Here is a 24,781-nt window from a genome sequence, read left to right on the forward strand (position 1 = left end):
TAAAAAAATCGGGCAATTTCTCGAACCGCGACTTGGACAGGAATAAAATGTATCGACGAAATAATATCGGCGTTGGGAATGGAGAAGCGATGGAGAATCTGCGGGCGGAACGCGTGGCCGGCGTCAAGGGGGAAATATATTTTACCGTAGCTTAATCCGAATATAATTCGGCTTTATGGTGACATTTAGCCGTGGCTGCGGCTCGTTCAAGGGTGGCCGGCCTCCCATGTGCGCGGTTAATTGTTAGACGCGTGTGTTGGAGTCCAATTAAACCATTATGCGGGGAGGGGGGAGGAGGAACGCGAAAGGTGAGTCCACGGGGCGGAAGCCGGGAGAAATATAAAATCTCGGCGCTGCGCAATAATTCAGCTGGCGTCAGCTTCCCTTCCCCCGCTTTTAACCGGTTTTTACAGTTTCTCGCGTTTTACTTCCCCTCCCCGTTCGTCGCGAGCGGAGAATTCGCATTTGTCGCGAATCTCGATGGCTCGTTCTCGTTTCAAACTTCACGCCGGTGAATCCTGCCTGCCTACCCGTTTCACCCGTTGTCCTTTGTTCGAGATTCGTTCCCCGAGACTCTTGCGTGCCTCTTTATCCAACAGCGTTACGATTCCAGTGGTAAATTTAATTAATGGGATCGTTATTAATCCGTGACTGGATAAAATTTCTTTACAATCGTAACTGTAATTGAATACTATTGGTGAATCTGATCGATCAGATCGAATCGTTGGGTAAAATTAATTAACTTGATCGATATTTGATTGAAGTTATCTCGCAAAAACTTTAACACAAATTTAAGTTTTTACAACAGGATCTCTGTCGCAAGGGAAAACGATTTTATCTGTCGATTAAAGGGAAATTAAGAGAAGAATAGGGGGGAGAGAGAGAGAAAGAGAGAGAGATAAAATACGAGAGGGATAAAATGAGAAAATAGAAGCATCAGGTTTTAAAGAACGCCCTTTAAAAGAGATATCGATTATTAACGACGTGTTATCGGATCGATATCAGCGTTTCATCGTGGAACGGTTAGCAAAGATAACGCTGCGTCGCTTTTAACCCGTTAAAATTGTTCCTTTGTGCCCGTCGCGAACGCTAATTCGATGGAGTGTTGCAGGAAATCCTGTTACACGTTGCGCGTAATTGCGTTAGAGAATTTTTTTACTACGGCGATGATAGGTGGATTTAATCGAATGAAAAACTCTTAATAACGACATTTAAAGAGGTACAAAGAAGAAAAGCTTCTCTTCTGACGTGGCTGTTGAAAGCTTTTTAAATGTTATCCATTTGTGCGTTTTATATATATATATATATGTGTAAAAAGGAAAAAATTTTTTCAAAAAGACAATTAATTATGAAAATAAGAGATAAGAATAATATTCTACTACACTTCCGCGAATTTCTAAATGAAGATAATTCCATGGTTCAGGAAAATTAAAACGCATTATATATCTATAGTTAGCTGCCAAAAATATAAGAACGAGAAAAGGCAGCACAGTTCAAATAACTTGAAGACAATTCTGAATAAAAAAAGAAGCTATCGATCCTCTTCATTTTAAGTTTTAAGAAGCTTTTCGAATATAACTGTGCTGAAATAACATCATCCATAATTAAACTGCATGTATTTATGAAGAATTTAAAGTGTATATTATTATCATACTCGATGAAACAAATATTTCTCTCCATCTTTTAATCGCATTTTCAAAAATATCAATTCACGCTGAATGTAAATGGCGTAAATATTTTATCGAACTTGAACTTAAACCTCCAAAAATTTTTTCTCGATTGGTCGAACAATGCAAAAGGGAATACTGAGGAGGGGGAGAAGGGAAAGATCCGTAACAAGGGCGATAAAATACGATTCGATGTGAAATCGATGAAAGGTAATGGAAAGTGGTATACCCTCGACTTTTCATTCCTTCGGTATTCGAGTTCGATATCGCGTTCCATCATCGCCTGATTCCGCGCCTTGTTGACAATGTAAAATGTGGGGAGGAGGGGGGGAGGATCGAAACAACGTAAGGGCATGGGAAAACGCGATCCCTCCCCCCCAGGAAAAAGATAGGGAGCCAAGGTTGCAATAGGTGGCGCGGGGGGATGGCGGCAGTCGTCTGGGAATAAGTTATGAACTCTATGCATTTTAAATGACTAAATCTCTGGCCCGAACCTACTTCTTTGCCGGATTTTTCCACGGAGAAATGCATTATTGGCCTGACAATCTCTCCGGGTGTGTACGTGCAACGTTATCGCGCATCATAGAAATCTCTCGAAATCGCGTTACGAACCGCGTCCTCTCCCGGAACGTCCCTTCTTCCTGCTTCCCTCTCGCCCGCCGAAATTACTTTTCCCTTTTCCTATTGTCTTCTCGAAACTCTTCGCGTACGCCAAGCTCCCAATATTTCAAGGAAGACTTTCGAAAACGAGGAAACTGCACGCGACTTTCGAGAATAAGATGAACAACCGTATATCGTGTGTAATTGAAGTTTTTAATTTCGGTTCTCTAATTCTCCGCAATTTTTCTTTTTTGTCGAAACAAGTTTGATGATATCGGGAAATCTTTCTTGGGTTTTCGTCTGTGAATCGAGACTTTATGATTTCTTTTTGTAATTGAAGATGAATCGAAATATTTAATTTACCTTTAGAGGCAGAATTATTAAAAAGACGGATGAAAGTATGTACAAAAGAAATTTTAATAATTTTCAATAATTTTTTCATTAATGATACAACTTATCTAAAAAAATATATATTGTCACTTTAACAAGAAAAAACCACTGACACTTTATATCATCTTTACAGAGCAATCGCAACACAATCGAAACGAGGAAATACAAGAACAATTGGACGCGGCCTAAACCCGAAACCTTGATCAACAGTTCGAACGATCCAAACCACGATTTCCAATCTCTCTCTCTCTCTCATTAAGCTCCGCCAATAATCAACGAGGACTGGGCACATCATAACGTGAAACAATGCGAGAGTGAATCCTACTCCATCTCAATAAATTTCTCGCGATATTTTCCCCTGAAAAGTCGTCCCTCCAAAGATGAAAACCGAGTCTCGATGAAGAAAAGTCGCGGCTACAAGAACGACAGTGGTCGCAGAAGAGATAAGGAAGAGAAAAGGAAGGGAACGGAGTTGGTCGATGCACGAACCATGTTTCTATCATCTCCCGAAGCCGGCTTCCCCTCGTCAGTTTAAGTCGAATCAATTGGAAAAGTTCCATTTCCCCTCGTTTAAAACCACCGCGTTCCACCGAGATCGCCGCAGCTTTTCCTTTGGTTTAAAGTAGCGATAGATCAGAGAACGTTTCCGCGTGGAAGGCTGCGAAAGCCCGAAACTTCGTCGCTCCGGCATCCGGTTCCCGCCCGCTTCCTCCCCGCTCTGCTTTCCTTCTCTCTCGATGGAACCGCGGCCGTACCAGAAATTTCAACCAACTCGGACGATTGAACCTTCGTACACCAAATTTCTGCACCATATTTCCACGCGAGGAATCGTTGTTTTTCTTTTTTTCCTTGTTTAGGGACGAGGATTATTGGATAAAGGATTTAAGACGTATGTACATTAATGTACATTAATTACGTGATGAATATGTGTTAGAGAAAGTTAGAAGAATGAATTTTCTATCATTGTGAATAAGATAATTGAATAACATTGTTTGGAATCAAATGTGTAGAATATTGAATTTTTTCAGAATTTTTTGATATGAAATAAAAAAATAAAAAAATAAAAATAATATAAAAATTTGATAATCCATTTTAATCGTACAAATTACGTATATTATATTTACATATTGCGTCAAATAATTTTCATAATAAAAAGATGAACGGAGTGTCCGTTCCACTGTTTTTAATCGAAGAGGAAACCGTAATCTTATTCACGTTCAGAGGCAAGTATTACGCTTGATCCATATTACAGTACACCATTAGCCGAGGTTGAAACAAGATGACTTAATCCATTTGAAACCATGTGTCGTGACCTAGCCTAACCAGTGACGCATCATATGCGTCACGCGAAGGAATTATAATCGAGAAAAATATCTGTCTCTTTTTAATTATGGGTAAGTAATTAATGGGTTAAGTGAATGTGAGACGAATTTTAAAAAGGAATTTTATATTACTCATATTCCATTGAGGCGATAGATGTTGCGCGAACATAATTACACGTCGTCTCCCTCCACCTCCCCTTCCCCCTTGAAATTTAATAATCTCCATCAACATGTGAGCAGCTATAGTATTATTATTTCACTTTAACAAACGGTAACCAGAGTTCGTTTATTCGCTAAATGCGAAATCGGCTTTAAATGGTTTTATTGATCCCTTGGCACCCACGATGCATACGTGATATTACGTTGTAACGAGCTACGTGGGTGCCTTTAATTCTCGACGCAATTAGCTTTCAATTTCCTATATATACATATATATATATATATAGATATACATATATATATTTCCAAATATAATCGACACCATTACTACCCTGCGATGGACACTATGGAAAAGTCCGCCGTCGATTTAATTTCATGCCTGACTGACGTGCATATTCAACTCTGTCCCATGATGATTAATTATTTATAAGCTGTATATTTTAAATTTATTTATTACGTCACGTGTATTCGCGAGCCAATGCGTCGTGAAATTCTAACTTTATAAATTTATGATCCACTGATTATAACTTACAATCAGTATCATGACATATTGGATCAATCGATGTATCACGATTCTATTTATAAAAAAAAAAAAAAAAAATAATTTAATCATTCACGCGTCTATCTATGGAAACGTAAATAATATCGAAATGTCCTCTCTTTGAAACTTGATTTTTATCTGAAATAGGAAGTGTACTATTTCGCCACGGAAAAAAATAATGACGTAAATCAAGATGATAAAAGTGAGACATTCTATATTTTTGCGTTCATATTTCGAAGAACTAAGTGATATTATTTTATTCATTTTATATTCTACTTCGTAGATGTTGCAATTAATAAATCACACGTGCTATCATAAATGCATACATAGAAGAAGAATATAATATATAATTTAAAATATAATCGACTATTGGTTATAAAGAAAAAAACATTTTACAATATATTTTCGAAAGCTACTAAGTAATACCTATATGCATTTATATATACGACATATATATAGTTCGACATCTATTAATAGATGGAAACATTTCACTCACAAGTCACCGAAATAAAAAGCTCTATCTACTAAATATCCTCTTGGATTTGCATCCAACATTCCACCGTCATCGATCCCAAAGATCTCCAATTCTCATCACGGCGCCACTTTTCTGAAACTCTTCGGAACGGCCATCACAGCGATTTCCGCGATAGACCCATCCGATCGTTTCCCCTCACTCCCCGCGAGTGATTTGTGTCTTTCGAGGCGGCGTCTGACAAAACAAGTCGTTACGCCAATGTCGGCCGAGTCTGACCCGTGCCGGCCACTATCTACTGTCACTGGCGGCACTCGTAAAAGGGCGACGTTTATCTCGTGGCTCGGTGCTGCCAGTCGTCAAAAAGTTCAACTCGTTTCTCCCTTATCCCTGCCTGGCCATCGTTAAGCCATCTCTTCGTCCCTTTCCCCTCCTCCTCTCTCACGAGTATGCTCCAAGTATTTTCGCCACGAGGCGTTGCAAATCGCCGTGCGGAGAGACCTCTTCGTCTCTCCCCCTTGTTAAACGCCGCGGCAAGAAAAAGAGAGGTAATCGTACGCAAACTTTCGTACGAGGACGGGCCAGCTTTTTCCTCGACGCGTGAAACTAAGCGGTGGTTGAACGCCGCCAACTTTTCTCGGTGAATACTTTCTCGCCAAGAACGTTCCCGAGATATTTTCGACGAACACGGCGGACACGCCGAGGAACGGTCCGCCCTCGTAAACTACCTCTAGATGCGCGTCGAGAGACTGTGTGCATTTATCCAAAGTAAAAAGTTCACCGGGGGTAATTACATTGTACAGCGCGGCTGTGTTTAAGTTACCCGACGCGTAGAGATTATCTTTGCTCGATAATTACTCCTTAATCTTACGACATAATACTATCCCAATACTTGTTTTGAAGCTCATAATAAGTACATATTCGAGGATTAATTTACCGATTATTGTGTTCAACCTTACGATCCCTACGATCTTTCATTTCTCTTTTTTTTTTCTTTTTCCATATATATATATTTATATATCTCTTCGTTCTTTCTCACTCTCTCTCTCTCTCTCACGTCGTTCGCTCTATCTCTCTCACGCGCACAGTCCGCATCTCTTATCTATGTGACAGTACGCTATCTTTGTATGCCGGCGACGAGATGATAGATACAGAACAGAAAAATCGTCGAACGCGGCGGTTCCAAATCTCTGTACAAGAAAACTAAATGGTTCGCTCGCAATCCACGGTCACGATTAGTCCACGGTCCTCGTACTTCCGGTTCAAATAGAGGAAGGAGGAGGAACTGGCTCGCGGACCCTGGCGGCCGCGACGCGAACCACACGCAACAATACGAACGAGATTTATGTACAAACTTAAGGGCAAGAGCGAAACTATCACCGACGACACCGGTGCGTCGGTGTTTTCCTTTTTATTATTATTATTATTATTATTTATTATTATTATTATTATTCGTTTATCTCTATCCCCTTTCTCTTTTTATATTCACTTTATTATATTTACCTCTTTTTTTCTCTCTCTCTCTTTTCCTTTTACATTCTCGTCGTGCTTATTCTCGTTTTGCTTCATCCCGATCGTCGGTTCTTCGCCTTTGAGGGAACTTAAATCCGTACGTACACGCACACGCGCGCAAGTATACGCCCACGCTCACGCACAAACACACATAAAACATACGAAACGAAAGATGCGTCATCACCTTGCTACGGTCTATGTATTTTATAGCCTACACGTATGTATATACTGCAACGATGGCGAACTGGGTCTTCAGGAAACAGCGACCGTTCCACGAATTGTTTAATACAGCACCGGTTAGCATCCATCTCTGTTGTGTAGAAGCGATCGCGCGAGGGGGATATATATCACATCCCGCCCCTCGACGATCCCCCGTGTCCCTACCTGTTTAAAGTAATAAGGTACAAACTAATTCTACGTGTAAATATATGTATATATATATATATATATATATATATACGATACGATTTTGTAAAAAAGATTTAAAATACTACTGAAAGAGTGTCGTTTTAGGGAAAAGAGTGGAGGAGGAAGGGAGGGGGATCCGTGATAAGATAAAAAATAGAGAAGGTGAAAGGAAATTATCTCGCGCGAAGAATGGGGGAACGCTAATATATTCCTCGCGGTCTACGTTTGCGTCTTTCCGAATCAGAATTTTTATAAAAATACCATACGCTATTATGACGATCCTATATGTACACACAGACGTCCTCGGGCCGGAAGAGAAACGACTCTAATACGCGTTTAATACGTTGTTATAGATATACGAAGGGAGATGATCGGTGGATCGTGTTATTTCAACCCTTTGCGATTCGTTTTCGAACCGAATTCCATAGATTTTGGGTACACTATAGATACCCAATTACATTTGTTGTTTTAAAAATGTCTTAGAAAAAAAAAAAAATTGATATAAACCTTGAAATTAATCAGAGAATTAAATTCATAACGATACGAGAGGTTAATTAAAAAGAGATTCGTAATTCTTACAACTTAAATATATAGAATAATAATAAAAATATATTGATTAATAAACTCATAAAAAAAGTATCTCGATTATGGATAATTTTCAAACGAGGAATTTTAATCCTACCAGCATGAAAATATTGAAACCTCAAAGGGTTAATCGAACGACACGATCGAATAAAGGAACGAAAAGAAACGTGTGCCCGCCGACATTCTTCATCTTGTCGAAGCTGCACATTGCTCGAGGCGAGACATCCGAGCATCGATCCGCGATGATTTCGAAACTGTCTCGAATTTAACGATTTCTTGCTCGATCGAGACCCGATTCGATCTGGCAAAAATCGCAGGATTATTCTCTATTCTCTAGGCTCAGAGGTATATACGAAGATATTTTTCCTTTTCTTTTTCTTCATTCGAATCTTTTTCGCATCCAAGAAGATACTCGTGCAAAAACTCGAATGTAAAAATCGGATGCTGAATAGATTCGTACGAGAAATTTGTGTATATTTCTTCTATTTGTATTCTAAATGTATAAGAGTATGCTTTTTTCTTTCTTTCTTTTTTTCTTTTTTTTTTTTTTGTATATACTGTGTTTGTGTTCTATGTATCTCTGTATAAATTCGATGAGTGTATAAAGGATAAGGATGACAGGCCTTAAAGATCTCCATCACGCACCTGCGTAGCACCTTTAGAATTCTCGATGATGATTATGGTAACAGTTGGTATCGTTGGATGATCTAGTAAATGTCTGTAAATTCGAGTTTTATTATAGCGATTCTGGTGAAATTGAATCTTGTCCAGTTTTTAAAATTATCAAACTATATAAAATAATACCAAAAAGACTAAAGATTAAAAATAATTATTTAGACTAAATAAAATAATCAAATTTTGTTACGCATTCATAAATATTCTTAATTTTCTAAGTTTTCCAGTATTCGGGAAAAATTCTTGATTATTTACAACTATTTAGAAATGAAATATTTCGCTGATGTCGAAATATAACTAAAGATAAAGATTAAAAATAAACGAATAAAAAGAAAATGTTTAAAAAAAATGTACCACTTACCATTCTATAAATCAGAATTAATTCCCTCTATATAATCCTCGAGAAATGATAACAACTGATCCAATAATAAAACTAAATTCAACGTTCAAACTTTTAAGATATTCCATCAGAGTCGCTGAAATATAACTGCAATGCTATAAATCTATGGAGCGAGGAACAAAAGCGCATCGATCGATCGACGCATCTATCCTAAAGGAAAAAAAAAAAAAATAATAAAATAAAATAATAATAATAATAAAAAGAGGAAACACAGGAAACACAATCGATGAGGTTGAAAAAAAAAAAAAGAAACGAAGTCACGTCGAGTCAAGGCGAAGAAAGGAATCGTGCGGATCCGAAGACAGAGACGGCGGTGCACAACGCGAATTTGTTGATATGAAAAGCTGACAAGCTAATCCAGCAGCCGCTAAATAATCTCATGTGTAACCTGCGTGACGTTTTTCTTCAAAAAAGAAAAAAAAAACACGTCTCACTCTCTCTTTCTCTCTTTCTCTCTCTCTCTCTCAACCCTTTCTTCTCCATCATATCGAATCGATACAACACAACTCGCACAATACAAGATCAATCTTGACTCGGTTAAAACTACGTTCAAGCTCGAGCTTACGGTATATCTTATCCCTCTTCTCGTCGCCTGTTGTCTTTCTTTTTTTTTTTTGCTCCTGTATTTTGCAACCTCGCAAAAGTTAACCCGACAAAGCGACCAACCGAACCCGTTCGCTCGTTCGAGAAGCCTCTCCTCTCTTTCTCTCTCTCTTTCTCTCTCTCGTTTCGTCTCGTTCGTATCACAGATCTAAGGAAACAGGAGGATTGATTTCCGGTTTCTAAACGGGTTACTTTGCGGACGGACGCCACGATTCGAGCCTTATTTCAACCGAACAGCCTTCCGATCACCACGGCCGATCTTAACGATCTCTTAATTTTTTTCCCCGATCTCTTGTTCTTCCCTCTTCATCTCGGACAATCTCACACCGTGAGAAACGAAATTTTTAGGAACCGTGTGTGTATATTTATATATATATATATATATATATATGTATGTGTATATTATCGGCGAGCACAGTCCACGATTGCGTTTCCTCTTCCGGTCCGAGGCGCGTTTCCGTTCCTTCTCGTTCGCACTTTAAGCGCACTTCTCTCGAGACGATCCACGTCCTGGAATCGTATTCTCACTTCCTTTCACCGTGTCTTTCTATTTACACACGAATGAGGAGAAAATGTTCGTGAAGGAGGGTTCGATCCATCCGAAAAAAGAAAACGGAAAAACGGATTTTTATTTTAGGTATGCTCGGCCTTGCGTATATAATTACACCGGGATCTTGTTAAACGGCGTAATCGTTTAATAATTTTCGATGAATACCGCGCGTTTGGACAAAAACAACCTCGTTGCACTGGCAGAATTCGAATTAAATCTCTGTTGTGAGTATTCTCGGGTAAAATCCGGTTCGATTGGGTTTCGAAAGGGAGACGAGTGTCTGTCGAAAGAAACGTTCCAGGTGAGGGGATGATGAACAGTTGGAACGAGGCTCGTCCAACCGATCGAGGATGGACGTCGCGGTGATCGAGCTGTTTTCGGACGTTCGACTGCTTGATTCTCTCTTTTTTTTTTTTCTGTCTTCTTTACGAAGATTTCATTGGGACGAAAAATCGTCAGCGGCAAAAAGTACAAAGGCAGTGGTGTAACCGGTCAGAAGGAGAGTGAGGCTCGCCCAACTGATCGTGGATGGACCGCGATTCCTCGGCAGGACGCTCGTGCGTGGCAGTGTGTCCGGATCTCGGCTCGAAGAGGGCTCCAACGATCGGCTCCATCAGACCAAGGGGGTGCCGTACACCTCGTTTGTGTGCAGATTTTGATTGCTGTCGTTTTGCCTCGACGCGCATTGCTGGAACAGAGAAATGGACGGTGGTTTCCTCAAGCAGGCGATCGAGCGGACGTAGTTTATTTATAAATGGATGGCTTTTTAAAATTCTTTTAGTAAATTATCGTTAACGATTTAATATAATTCTTGATAATTGAGAAATATGAGAAACGATTTTCGCGTGGACAAAAAAAATTTTAAGAGGAACGAAATATATTTTTATGACGTAAGGAAATTTATTTAACGCGGACGATATTCGGCTAATTCAATTTTAATTCGATTGCACGAGAGGTTGTTTTATTGTATCGAAATTTACATGGTTGTTTGTGTATAAATATTGACTTCCACTTGATTCGTTACAATCACCTGTTGAGCTATAAATATATGGACATTTGATAAAATTGATAGAGAATATTTCATACAACATTTTGACGATATCGAATGATTAATAACCAGCGATACTAATAGCGATTATATCTGTATGTAATTTCATTGAAGGAAAACGTTGCACGTGTCTCTCAATACGTACAATCTGAAAAGTTATTTATTTTGAAAAATAAACTACTTTCAAAAGAAATTTTTATTCGCAATAATAATTAAAAGTTTTTCAATTGCTTATTTTATTTAAAAGAATATTTACACATACTTGATGCTACTTTCTCATACGTTTAATTAATAGATTGAATAAACTGTATAATAAGCTATTTTGCTTTAGATTATGGCTCCATGTATGGTACCATATTTATGCAGAGAAACATGAAAGAAACTCGAGTATTATATCTCTTTTTTTTAAATGGGAAAGATATACAGAATGGGGGAGATCTTTGACGGCTTTTATTTTCAATTTATATTTCAAGTTATATTAATCCTTTTGGATCGTAACCATCTGTAGTAAGGGAAAAGAATTTTTCATGTAGGAAGTAAATATTAGCCAACTACGCAGCTTTTGTATTTTTATAAATATAAAGGATGAATTCAATTTTGAAAGGTACGTTGCATTCAGAGTCAAATTACGTATTTACCAACGTTTATTTCTTCCTCAAACAAGTTTCCATCTTTTCTCCTGTTACCTTCTTTTACAAGTTTATTTTTTTCCTTCAGAATCTTTAATAAAAAAAAAAAGGAAACGGCAGAAAGAAAATCGATCCATTATTTTAAACGCTAGCGCGACATTTGCTTTAAATCGATGGATATCGAAAAAGAAAAAACGAGATTTTATTTTCCACCGAATAAAAAAACAGATCGATAAACTGAGGTTATATTTAATTTAACTGCAAATGATATTAAATGTACATTGAAAAATAAAAACGGGAGATTGATGATTATACTCGACACGTTTTAACGAATCGCGCAAATTTGATTTTCCAAACTACTGGAAATGTTTATCCCGGAAAATAATATGTTCTCTTAAATTAATAAAAACAAATTTGAAAAAAAAAAATCTGTTTATTTCGTCAAAAGTTTTACAAATATTGTACGAACAAAATGGGAATGTGCAAACTCACCGCTTGCTTCCTCTCCCAACTCTTCATTGCCGATTTATATTTCTCGAACTCGTGGCACCAGTCCGAGTATATCTTCTGATAGTCGTTGGACTTTGCAGGCGCCGAGCACCTGTGCGCGTCCACGGTGATGTTGTAGGAGCACAGTAGCGAGCCACCTAGCCAACAATCGTATCTTCCGGCGTCTTGTTCGTTCACGCCGACGATCACCAGCCCCTTCTCGGACGTCTCGATGAACTTGTCCCCCCCGGCGCCGTACTTGTAAGCTATCTGATATCTCCCTTTCTCCTTGCTGTAGTGGTACCACCTGACTTCCTGATTCGCCAACACTTCCGGCATCTTCACGAAGCAACCTAGATGCACCGACTGGCCCCAGGTGACTACCAGCTTCCGTTTGCCCACGCTACTGTCGCAAACGTCCGCCGTGCTGTTCGACACGTCTTGAAGGAGTCTGGAAAAAAGAATATAGCCATACGTTTAGTAAATGTGATTCTTCTTGCTAGTTTCTGATTATTAAATCTATGTTTATTGATTATTTTGTTGTATATTTTTTTAATATTGATTAGTAATAATAATTAATATGGATTTGAATAATTTTATCAGGTGTTTTGATTCATTCTTTTGTATTTTTTATGATTGCGTTCTTTCAGAATTAAGGAGAATCTGTGTTTTATCATTATTATATCTGAGAGTGATTTTATTGTATATATCGAAAAAAATTGCAATTCCTTTTTTTCATTCATAATCATCAAGCTATTTTATTAATCGTATTAAATTTCCTCAAAAAGTTTTTGATAAAAATTGAGGAATATTCGTTTAAATATGGTAATGGAATAAATTGAATCTTTGATTATTATTTGCAAGCGCAGCACGTATTGGTATAAATCCATTTCATTTCGCTATGCGATAGATATAATTATAGAAGAGAAATTTGTCTTTTGTATTATTATATGGGGGAGATGAATCGAATTGAATTAATATGAATATGTATTTAAATGTTTTATAAATAATATAATTGGATAAATGGATACATTGGAAAGAATTTTTAAAGCGATTTATGAAAATTTGAAGAAGAAGAACAGAAATAGATACCTTGAGTAAATCTCTCGAATTAAAATCGGATTAACCTAAGCGGGCCATTCGAGGCATTAAATTTCATCCAATGTGAAATATGAAATATTAGAAAAGAAGATAATATTAAATTTATAAAAGTTTTAATTGTATTAAATTTTATTCATTAACGTTTTATCATTCCATCATTCGGAATGATATAAATGAAGTAATAATTTCAGGAGGGGGAGTTTGAAAAAAATGTAAAAGATTCTTAAGATAATAAACTCGAAAAATAAAATTTCGTAATATTCTTCGCGAGCATTCATGGAGAGCTAAGCCTCTCGTAATTCATACAATTTTCACGTAAAAAAAACGAGCATTATCATTGAGCTTAACATTTTAATTCTAGAAGATTTATGACCTTCTCCAGATTCTTATTTTTACGTTATAATATTGCACAATTTTTCCTTTGTACGACAGTTCAACGCATCATTTGATTACTTTAAATTAACTCCAAAATTACCATTTATCAAAAAAGAATTAATTTTAATTTAATGATTGAACTTTAAAATTAAATTAACCCAATTTACGAGTGATCCAAATTACCTATAATTGAGAGTTAATTTCTCTGATTGCTTTTTAAGCTAACGTTGTACATATAAATCGAATTATTGATCGGTCAAGTTAAAAGTATCATAACATTTTGAATAATTATATTTATCTATACGTTATAATAATACTTTAATGAAGAGGAAAAAAAGAAAGAATGAAAATATAATTTACCCAGGCTCGTAAGGTTTACACGTGTTCGTGTCCTTGTCCCATCCGCAGTAAGGATCGTGAACGCAGCGAAGACAATTGTCGTATCTTCGTGTGCACATCACCAAATCGATCTGCTTTATTCGATGGTCGGAAGCTACGTAAAGAGCCTTGTGCTCCTTCGAGATTTCCATCGCCTGGATCGGCTCACCTGGTGTCACGTCAAAAACGTCCAACAGGATAGACTGGGACTCCCCATTATTGTCTATCCATTGAACAACTTTGTGCACGCGTCCATCACCTGCAACACGCAAAAGAAATGGATTTAACTTATATTCGTGGAAATATAGGTTAATAGAAAATTGTTCTATTAATAGAATCGAGAATAATTGACAGATAAGGTAAAACTTTTATTTTTAAATTAAATGTTATTATTATTTTTTGTAATTACTTTGTATTTCATTCTACATCATTGATATCTACATTGCAGATATAATTTAAGAATTAATTTTATGCAAATTAATAGTTTTGGGAATGTGTTTGAAGAAAAGAAGATCCATATTTTCTAATGGATTCTATAAAAAATTCATTATTTAAGAGAAGATGAATTTATAAGAAGATGAAAGTGTTAAAAATTAGATATAATTCTTATTTTTTCGTAATTAAGTATGCCAACGAAACTTTCTCATTTCGTTATAAAGTTCCATTAAAATTCAATCTTCGTACGAAACGTGTTAAATAGTTTGACGTAACTTTTTCACTCGGAAGTGAAAACTAAAAACTGAGTACTTTATCCTTAACACTGTACACGTATCAAGATAATTTTTTACAGATTTTTTTCCATACCATTGTACAGATTTTTCCCTATAAATTCTTCTTAATGATAAATAAAATAAAATTAAGGCTAATAAAATGTTATTTCATATCGGGGAAACAAGCATCATTCACGTCCAGAAAAAGACAAGATTTTATCAATGAAAAATCTGAATATGAGAAAAGATTGAAGATTTTTACTTTTAAGGAATATTAATTTGATATAATTTTCATAAAGAAATTTTATATTTTTTTTTCTACGAAACATTTATAGATTTTTCATCGAACTACATTTTTAATCTTATTTTTAAAAACTTCGCAAAATTTTCAAAGGAAAAAGTTGAGATACCTTATAAATAAAAGAGAGCGATCACGCTCACTTCGTATACAATTAGAAGATTGTATCTGCTATTGATCGATAATGAAAGTTTCAAAGTGTAGTTAGTCTCAGAGTTGTGACGTGTTTTCGCAACTCATTTCTTGTAGCTCATAGTTGTACAGGGGACTTCTGATTATATTAGTTTTTAGCGGTAATAGACACTCGACAGTTGGCCGGGAGACGAAAGCAGCGATTGCAATAGCAGATTGTACGAGTCAACTGCAAGAACTTTGAAGTTTCGCCCGTGATTATCTTGCCAAGTTTCACGACGACAAATCGACTGGCGGAGCGCAAAACGCATTCCAACATTGGTACGCGTCCCGAATTAAATTTCTTATCATAATTTCCCGGCTTAACCTGTACCTCTGTGACTGTAATATTATCGAGTCGGTCACAAAAAGAAAAAGAAAAAATAAAGAATTGTACTACAAAGTAAAAAAGAATCTACACAACTGGAAAAACGAATCTTGCGATACGTGAATGAAAAATTAAATTATAGTAATAAAATAACGGAGCAACGAATACAGACATCATTCTCTACTATTAATTCGATAGTTGGCAATAGTTCTTTTTTCTTCTTTTTCAAATTTAAAAATCATCCCTATTACTTTCTAGTTTCAACTTACTTGATCCAGCATAGTAGACAGTGTAATCCAAATCGAGGCCGACGAAATCGATACGCAGTTTGTCCACGACCAATCGTGTCAGCATCACGTCCCGTTTATAAAAGACGGGTTTTTCATTCTCGTGCGATATCGCCGAATCCATGAGGGGATGGGATCGAATGAAGTTGAGGACCGTGTCCGGGAACGTTTCAGTGTCGTTCACGCATTGACCGGGCCGCGGTTCAGGAACTTTGTTGGAGAGCACCGGAAGCCAGGCGCTGCTGCTCGTCGCCTGTTCTTTGAATTTTCCACGGAACGCCTCTTGAATCGCGTCGATATGGAACGAGCAAATCGCCGACCCCATCAATCCGTTCGTCGACGTGGTAAAAGTACCGTAAAAGTGAGTGTCGTCCCCTGGCACCTTGTAAATACTCTCTGAAAATAGACGTACATTCATCTTACAACGTTTGCATCGAAATTCGAAGGAATTAGAGAATTGAGATTTATATTACACGTAAAAAAAAAAAAAGTGGAATCGAAATAAAGAATGAGAAGATCACGATCATTGAAGTATGTTTCTTTTGATAATCGATTACGACTTACGTATTTCGTTGAAGTAGAATGGAAATTCGCCGGGTATCGAGCAATTCAACCTTGCCTTCAGATAAGTCGACCAATTCTGCGAGAGAATATTTTTCCCGCCTGTGTCCCTTTTGCAAACTCTCGCCACGCGGGAGTACACACTTTTCCCGCAATTTATGTATTCCACGGCCGTCTCGCGGAAAAAGAAGAACACGTGGCTGCCGATGTCGTAAGATCCCACGAAATTAGGTTCTGAAACAGTCACAAAGAATAAGAGTTATTCGATCAAGGAAACACTGTTATCCGAGAATTCTCGGGGAAAGTTCAACCAAGTGATAGCAAAGAGACGACGTTGCAAAACTGAATTGCAATTTCTTCGTTGTACGAAAATCTTTATTGTATTTCCATTTATTTTGTTTCAATTCTTTGAATAAACATTTTTTTTTTTTCAGAACAACGATTTTTGTCTCATTATACATATCAGTATGCCACAAGAATATTAAAGATGTATCGTAAAAATTTTATTAGGCACAATATAATTTAAAAAATGCGATTCACGGACAAGTTGATCAAAAACCATTATTCTTTCATATTAAAAAATTTGTTATATTTAATATGATATATGCATCATTTCAAATAAATCAAGATACTTTTAAAAATTACAATCAACTTCAAAAATCTATATTTTTTAAAATATGTTGTTAACAGAGGAAGGAAATGTAGAAATGTAGAAGAAAGATACTTGTTGTTAATTTATATCAAAATCAAGTGCATAAAATAGTGAAATAAATATATATTTATAACGTCGGAATATTAGGATGGAATTATGTTTAACGTAAGTATACCATGACAAATCTAATTCGAGTTTGAACATCGGTTTCCGGTCGTGGGGAAATTTATGGAAATACCAAGCGGGGCGTAAAAACGAAACTGAATTCCGTGTCAGATCCAGAGAAACAGTAATTTCGACGGAGACTACCGCTGTGCTAGGATTCTACCCTTGATGAAATTCCGCGAGAAGATTTCCTTCGAACGATTTCCTCTTTAAACACCGTCAGCCAAATAGGGATACAGATATTCGACGATGATCCACCGTTTGATTTTGCTAACAGATCAACATCAACTTATTAAAGATAATATAATTTTGTATGTATATAAAAATATCTTTTAAAAATGAATAAATAAATAAAATTCAAAGAAAAATTTGTTGTTTCATCTATCAGCATTAGTAGAATATTCGGATATATTTCTTTTAATTATTTTATATATTTAATAATATGTGAAACCCTTTATTTTCTGGACCCATAAATTTGTATAAATAAAGGAAACCGCAAAATTTAGTTGTATAAGTCGAAAATAAACTGAAACATTCCAAGAGAGGAAAAAGAAACTGATTCATTATGTAGTATTTCATATATATACATTAACAAGTGACATACCACACGTTTTTTCCGTGAATTTTCATTCAATCTACATGTATCATCGGTGGAACATGTTATCGCTTGTTTTACATCCGCTGAAAATTTCAATAGTTTGAATAGAAATTTCAACATTCACTGGAAACGGTACACGTTGTTGAATAAAGTCAATCATCTCGCTTAAACTATTGAATTTCGACTCATGACAGATCGAAAGATATTTTGCAATAAAATAGAAATTGAAAATTTTTAAAATAACGTAAAAAAAAAAAAATCGAAAGATGTATACCTATAAAAATAAAACAGAGATGGAACGTAAATTGAAAATAGTCATCATCCTGTTCCAACCATTGAATTTCAATTTGTCATATTATTTTCAGATTAAATGATATTTCATATGAAATAATAAAATGAAAATTTACTTAAATTTACTCGTATACTTTCTCCAAAGTAGAGTATAATATACAATATACTTGAAGGCTCAATAATTAGTTTTGATATTTTTACACGACATGGCGCGTCGAGTATCTTACGTCGAGTTCGAGGCGCTTGCTAGAGAAACAAAAGTTTAATCGCCGAAGAAATTATTACGAAAGGGTTACGATACGGTCAAAGCTCTCGAAAAACTTTGAAATTTCGAGGAACCAGCGGCATAACGAAGAGAAAAACTATAAAAACAGACGTACGAATGAAAAGGTTACGACGCGGCAAGTTTTACATTCGAAGAGGGAACGACTTTTCTAGTTTTTCATTTAACATTTCGTGGCGAAGCTTCCAACTTGAACGTATTTTTAACGAGCATCCATTTGTCGCTTTTATAATTTGTTACCGTAAAAAAAAAATCGCTTAACGATTCGCTCGTTATTGCTGGAGTATAATTTTATAGATTATGCTGGAGATTAAAGTACAGGAAACAAGATTTCCTTGTAATTTAAAAAAATAGTTAAATCATTCCTAAATTTTTAAATTATATTATTCTGACGAAAAAAAGTAAATAATTAAACACTATTGCCCTACACATTAAATAGATTTAATATTAAGAATAACTTTCTCAAACGAAATATTTTCCCTCCAATTAGCATAACATCTATTCCTCCTCCTCCTCCTCTCCACCAAAAAGAACGTCCAACGTGAAATACCTGCCCGTAAATTCCCCGAAAAATATCCGCCCACGCGTCGAATTTTATTCCTCCGATCAATTAGCCATGCATTCGAGTCACGCCTTCCTAATTGCCCCGTTTCACGATCCCCACGCGATACGAGCCGAGCAAGTAGTTTACCACGGACGTTTTTCGTCTAAAAACAACGATGCTCCCTTGCCGGAAATCGAATTTTTTCTTCCCCTCCGTGCTTAAATCGCGCTTTCTCTTTCTCTCTCTCTCTTTCTCGTCGATTTTACATTATGCGACCGTGAGGGGGGGTGGAGGCCGCAATCTCTTTCACAGTTCACCGATTAAATCGATTGTCTGACGCTTCGCCCGCTCCAAGTTTGATATATCGAGGAGCGGAAGTCGAAAAGAGAGGGAGAGAAAAAGAGAAAGAGAGAGAGAGACGATAGGGCAGAATGGGGGTGGAAGAGAAACGAAGCAGAGAAGGAAAAAGGAAATGTCTGGGATTCGGAGAGAAACACACAGAGCGAGTTTTGATTGGACTACTCGCCTCGTCGAGAGGGCGATACGGTGTATTGTACGGCGAGAGCGGAAACGGCGTTCTCACTCTCGATTTCGCGCGCCGCGCGAGGAATAATGAAATCACCCTTGGGGCCAGTTTCATAAAGTTTACAAGTGGCGTTGAGACGGCGGTGCGCGCGGGCAAATACGAAATTCTATTTTCCGCTGGTCTCTCGCTACCCATTACGGGCGACGCCTCGTTAATAAATATGCCAAATTACCCGCGGCCGGTTAATTTTCGGAAATGCTCGTCCTACCTCCGTCCTGTTCTCAATCCTAAGAGAGAGAAAATCTTAAACTTTACGCGCGGACGTTTATATAGGGAAAATTTGGTAAAGTTCGCTCCCGCGATTCGTTTTGACAATCCGTGTTTCCAAGTTTCGGGACAAGTTTATGGTAGTTGGACAGGTCTCGACGAAGACAAATGGGAAAGGGGGAAGAGGAGAATTTGATAGGGTTAATTGGACGTGACACGTTTCGTCTCGATTCTCTTCCGATGTTTGATCGTGTTAATCGAAGAAACGGAATATGAATCTGTGATTCTTGATGATTCTCTACAATATTTCGTCGCAGTTATAATGATTGATTTTCCTTGTAAAAAGTTTCACGTCACATTTCTGTATTCGTTTCTTTCGAATCATCTAACTCGTCCTATTTATCACACTACGATCAAGGAAAATATTAAATAAACTGTAACGCAAATCCAGCTCGTTCGTTTTAAACCGTGGATCTAAAATCCAAATGGCGGCTCTCAAACACTTTATACAACGAATTAAACGACGCCGAAGCGGTATAAAACCGCTGATCGCCGATTAAGCTGAATTTATAGCATAATTTAAAATTACGAACGAGAGAGCCAACCTATCCATTCCCATTTAATTATAAACAATCCTCGCGTAACGATCGGATTAACGAATCCAACAAACCAGGCTAATCTTCTCGGGATAAACAAACAAGGAACCGAAGGGAATTCTTCTCAGAATTCTGTCGAAGTACGGCGAAAGCAAAACAAATCACGATCGATCAGCATCGATAAAACTGGTCCCCGCTTATTCCTCGTTCAAACACCTCCGTCCACACTTTCCCCTTCGATCCCTATTTTCCGTTCTCCACCCGGTTTCCTTTATCACCCCGACCGCGAATCGCATCGATCTTCATTCCGCATACTTTGCCGCGTACGCGTGGAACGAGAGACGCTCGAGAGGGCGAGAGAGAAAGGATTAACAGAGAGGAACAACGAGCACGTGAACCTATCCGTCTCTCTGCCCCTCTCTCCTGCATTTAATCAACGCCTCTGTTAATAGACAAACTCGATGCGGGGAAATGGCTCTTGATGGCAGCGTCCCGCCCTCGAAAGCGGTGGTAAAAGAGCGCGAGGGGGCGAGGGAAGAGGGCTGTGAAAGGGATGGCTGCTTCAAATTAAACGATGAAACAAACGGCTAATCATGCATCTCGCCTCAGCTGATGCGGAGGGGATGGAGAAGTTCTCCTTCACCTTGTTTCACTTCCCCTTTCTCGAGACCTTGAGCGACCTTGGTGGGCGGGGAGGGAGAGAGAAGGTCGAATTTTACTCGCTGCCACCCTTGGCAAGATGGGGGCGGGAGGCAGCCGCCTCTAATGAGAAATATAAGGCAACTAGCAACTAGATGCTATTATTTCCCGGCTCGCCGCGAGAGACAAGATACACGGGGGTTGAAGTTGAAATTAATTGATAAGTTCGCGCGGGGATTTATGATTCGAAGGAGCAACGCGCGACGCAAATGAAATTGTTTCCGAATAATACGCGACTGAATTATTCTTAGCGGAACAATCGTTCATTCTCATTATTCGCTTTCACTTTCGTGTGAATGCGCATCCTTTGCATCGCGAGGAGCAGATTGAACCAACAACGATTTCGTGAAAATATTATCGAATAATTATGTCAAACTTATAATACGATTTTATTATATATATTTTCATGAATATTTCCTCGCATTTTATTAATTTATTCATTGATAATGATAATCGTATTTCATTCGGAAATAATTATTTGAGTAAAATGAAAGTTAAACTTGATTCTGTAGATACATTTGTCAATCGAAATAATGTGATATTTGATATTTAAGTAAGAATATCTAAATTTTAATATCCTGTTAAAATAATGCCAATTGCCTAAACGCTTCTTAAAAAATATTCCATTTCCTTCCCAGAATTATTAATAAAATTGCTTATTAATATTTATTTCCTTTCTTCATAATATTAAAGTTAATTGTATCAATTTATAGAATGAAAAAGATCATTAAATCAACGCTCAAGAGGTTAACGATGAGAACATCCGCATCAATGGAGAGGTTGATGACAGTTTAAAACCAGAATAACCCATGGAAGATCAGTCCAAAATCGAGGCGAAGTATTTCGCCATACCTTTGTACCTTTGCAAACACGAGCCTCCCCCACACCTTCGTGTAAATATAACGTCGTCATTACAACACACTTTCGCGATTACCCCCGCCGTGGTGTTGCCCGGGCATTGCAGAAACGTAATTCACAATCAAACGAGCCGAACAAACGTAATCCAAACAAATCAAAGCTGTTCAGACGCGTTTGAATCTGATTACCGCATTCCACGATCCGATACACGGAACACGTTCTAATCTACATTTTCCAATTTCCCCCGCCCGCTTTCGAATTCCAGCCGGTGTTCCACCGTTCGGTAACGAAAAAATCCAACGAATCGCAATAATCCACCCTCACCCTTCCAACGACCTGGCTGAAAACTGATTAAAGATCGGAATACACACAGGGCCGCCGCGTAAAGGGCCGCTCCTCTTTTCATTCCAACACTGGGTGAAAAGACAAGACCCCCCCCCCCCCCCACGAACGAGAATTTAGTCGGAAGGAAGAATTTTTCTCCGCTCGGGTGTTATTTTATCGCTATCTCACCGATTCTTGGAACCGAGACACCCTTGAACCCACACACCAGCCGATCGCGTTACCCCTCCCCTTCATCCCGTATAACCCCGTCCGTCCTCTTTATCGCGAGTTCCTCGTGAAAAGACGGAAAGAGCAGATTCAGACCGTTTCCGGAGAACAGAGACGCCGGCTGGTGGTATCGGCTTTATACGCTTACTATTTAACCAAGGTACACGTGTATTACACGCGTTTCTTGAGTCTCAAAGAGTCGTCTCCCTGTAACGAAGGTATTCTCTCTCTTTCTTTTTCCTTCTTCGTGTATTTCCAACGCGGGGAATCCGTATTCAGATTTTAATGAAAGTTTCTTTGTTGATGGGGCGAGCTGTAACAAGCGGCTTTAAGCGGTGAACGCTGACTTCTTCTTTGCCGGTCTGACGACCGTCACACGATCGATGAATATTCAACACGAGCGAGGAAGAATCGGTGGTATTTTCAATTTTACGGTTTTGTGCCGGTTGATGGAATTGCGTTCAAACAGGTAAGATCGGTTGAAGATAAGAATTTTAAATGGAAATTTATAGATGACCGGAAATGTAACTGATTTATTGCAGGCTTGGATTCAAGGAGAATCGTACTGTTAATGAAGATTTCGATTTTTCTTTTTCCTCGTCAAAAAAAAAAGATATACTTTCTATATGATAAACATAGAAATTAATTCGTAATAACGAAATTCATGCAATGATGATCTTAAAAATTCAAATAATAATAATTAGAATCGAACTGTTGCTACATAAGAAACAATTTTTCGAGACAGATACAACGTATAAAAGTTTCCCAATTGAGATATTTCGAGATCAGAGTCTCACGCAACAGTGAACCTATTTGCTACTAAGTTAAAAATGACTCGGCCAATAACGTTTTCTCAATAACGTTTTCCTCTACTCCAAAGAAAAATCTCGTTCTTCCTCAACTTCACAACGTTGAAAATATACCAATATACCTTCGAATATTGTAGCCGGATGGAAAACACGGTGAAATTTAAAGCGTTGTTACAACGATTCCATCTAGTTAGCTCTAGTATAAAAAGTTTCGAAGCACTAATTCTTTCTCCGAAGGGATATTGCCCCTCAGACTTAAAGTAGAGGAAGAAAGGGAAAGAAATTGCCGTTGCACTTACTGTCCAACCATTTCGAGTCGTACTTCAACGTCCTCTTGAAGCTGAACGCCTTCCGACCGGTCGTTAAATTGTACAGATCCGTGCGGAAGATTACGGTATCGGCTTTCGTGAATTCGGCGTTGGTTCCGGAATAAAGAGCTGGCAGGTCCCCAGGATTCCCCTTTTCCACCCACACGGCCGTCGAATTGTCCGCAGGATCGTAAGGACACTTGGCTATGCCCATTCCCACGCCTGGGACGAACTCGTGGCGAGGTAAATGGGTCAGATTGCTCTGTAACCGATATCCAACGTTTCGATAAAACATATAAAGCCTCGTAAACGAACACACAGTTCAGTTATTTTTATTATTCGCCGCGTTCCGTGTCGATTGCAATTCTAAAAGTGTTTCGTGGGATTCGTAAAATGATAACAATGTGTCAACCATGGGTTTTATTTTCTTTCGTTTTATTCCTTCGATGTTATTAACTTGATGGCGCGCAATTCAATTATTTGAATATCTTTTTATAAAATATTTTAGTTCAGAAAAATTATCAACAACATTTGAATATATATTGGACAAGATATATCTTTAATTCGAACTATTGTGATCTCTTATAATTGAATAATAATAAGTTATATAAATTGAATTATAAATTACGGTTGAAAAATGAATATAATTATATAATTTGGATAATTGTGGAATAATTATTAATTAAAATATACATTAAATTTTGTCATACTTGTGCTTTCGTGATAAAAATTACAAAAAGAAAAATTTGTGCAACATGTAAAATTCTAAAATTAAAAATTTAATATGCTCATAAAAGGAACACGTTCGTTGCACATGCATGGCGGAAAATTTGAGGTTAGAGTAGCACGTTTCTACGCAAAAGCTACACATTACCGAAACTCTATTACACGCACGGGAGTCGTAATCTTCGACAAAGCGAGACCAATATATTCTTTGACTTCATTACACGGGTACTTGAACGCACGATTCATTTACCTTGTTGCGTAACTGCACCACCGGTGAAATTGTGTTAGATTCCACGAGAGGAATTGATACCTAAATTGCACCAAGCACCAACGATACAGAGATTAGGGCCATTAAACGTTATCTATCTACTTTATACAATTTTCTCTTTCTATCTATAAATTTATAAATTTATTCCTTCTTGTATGAAATTTAACGAAAAGAATCAGTAAACATTTTTTTAAAAATATATATTAAATTTCAATTTTAAGACAACAAGCAAGTATCTACGAAGCACCATTCAAGTTAAGTCAAAACTGACTTGATAAACTTTACTTCGAAAAGAATTAAATTACTTTCTCTCTGAAATTATCCAAACCAATCGAAGAAAAACGTTAGAAATTTCGAAAACTCGCACGCTTATGCAAAGA

The 24,781-nt window shown here is 37.4% G+C and overlaps 1 protein-coding gene across 3 annotated transcripts in view; it reads right to left on the reverse strand.

Moving 5' to 3' along the window:
• Positions 1–9,335: 9,335 nt before the first annotated feature.
• Positions 9,336–24,781, reverse strand: part of LOC408896 (semaphorin-2A) — a 503,815-nt gene continuing 488,369 nt past the window's right edge. For all 3 annotated transcript variants that reach the window (XM_016912661.2, XM_006562478.3, XM_392426.6), the window contains 6 exons: positions 23,399–23,669; positions 16,263–16,493; positions 15,681–16,094; positions 13,887–14,163; positions 12,054–12,501; positions 9,336–10,572 (listed from right to left, as the gene is read on the reverse strand). In XM_016912661.2, the coding sequence (XP_016768150.1) occupies positions 10,498–10,572; positions 12,054–12,501; positions 13,887–14,163; positions 15,681–16,094; positions 16,263–16,493; positions 23,399–23,669 (1,716 nt within the window). In that variant the 3' untranslated portion in view covers positions 9,336–10,497. The remainder of the gene's footprint in view (positions 10,573–12,053; positions 12,502–13,886; positions 14,164–15,680; positions 16,095–16,262; positions 16,494–23,398; positions 23,670–24,781) is intronic.

This window comes from Apis mellifera, linkage group LG6 (assembly GCF_003254395.2).
Source record: "Apis mellifera strain DH4 linkage group LG6, Amel_HAv3.1, whole genome shotgun sequence".
Taxonomy (NCBI): Eukaryota; Metazoa; Arthropoda; class Insecta; order Hymenoptera; family Apidae; genus Apis; species Apis mellifera.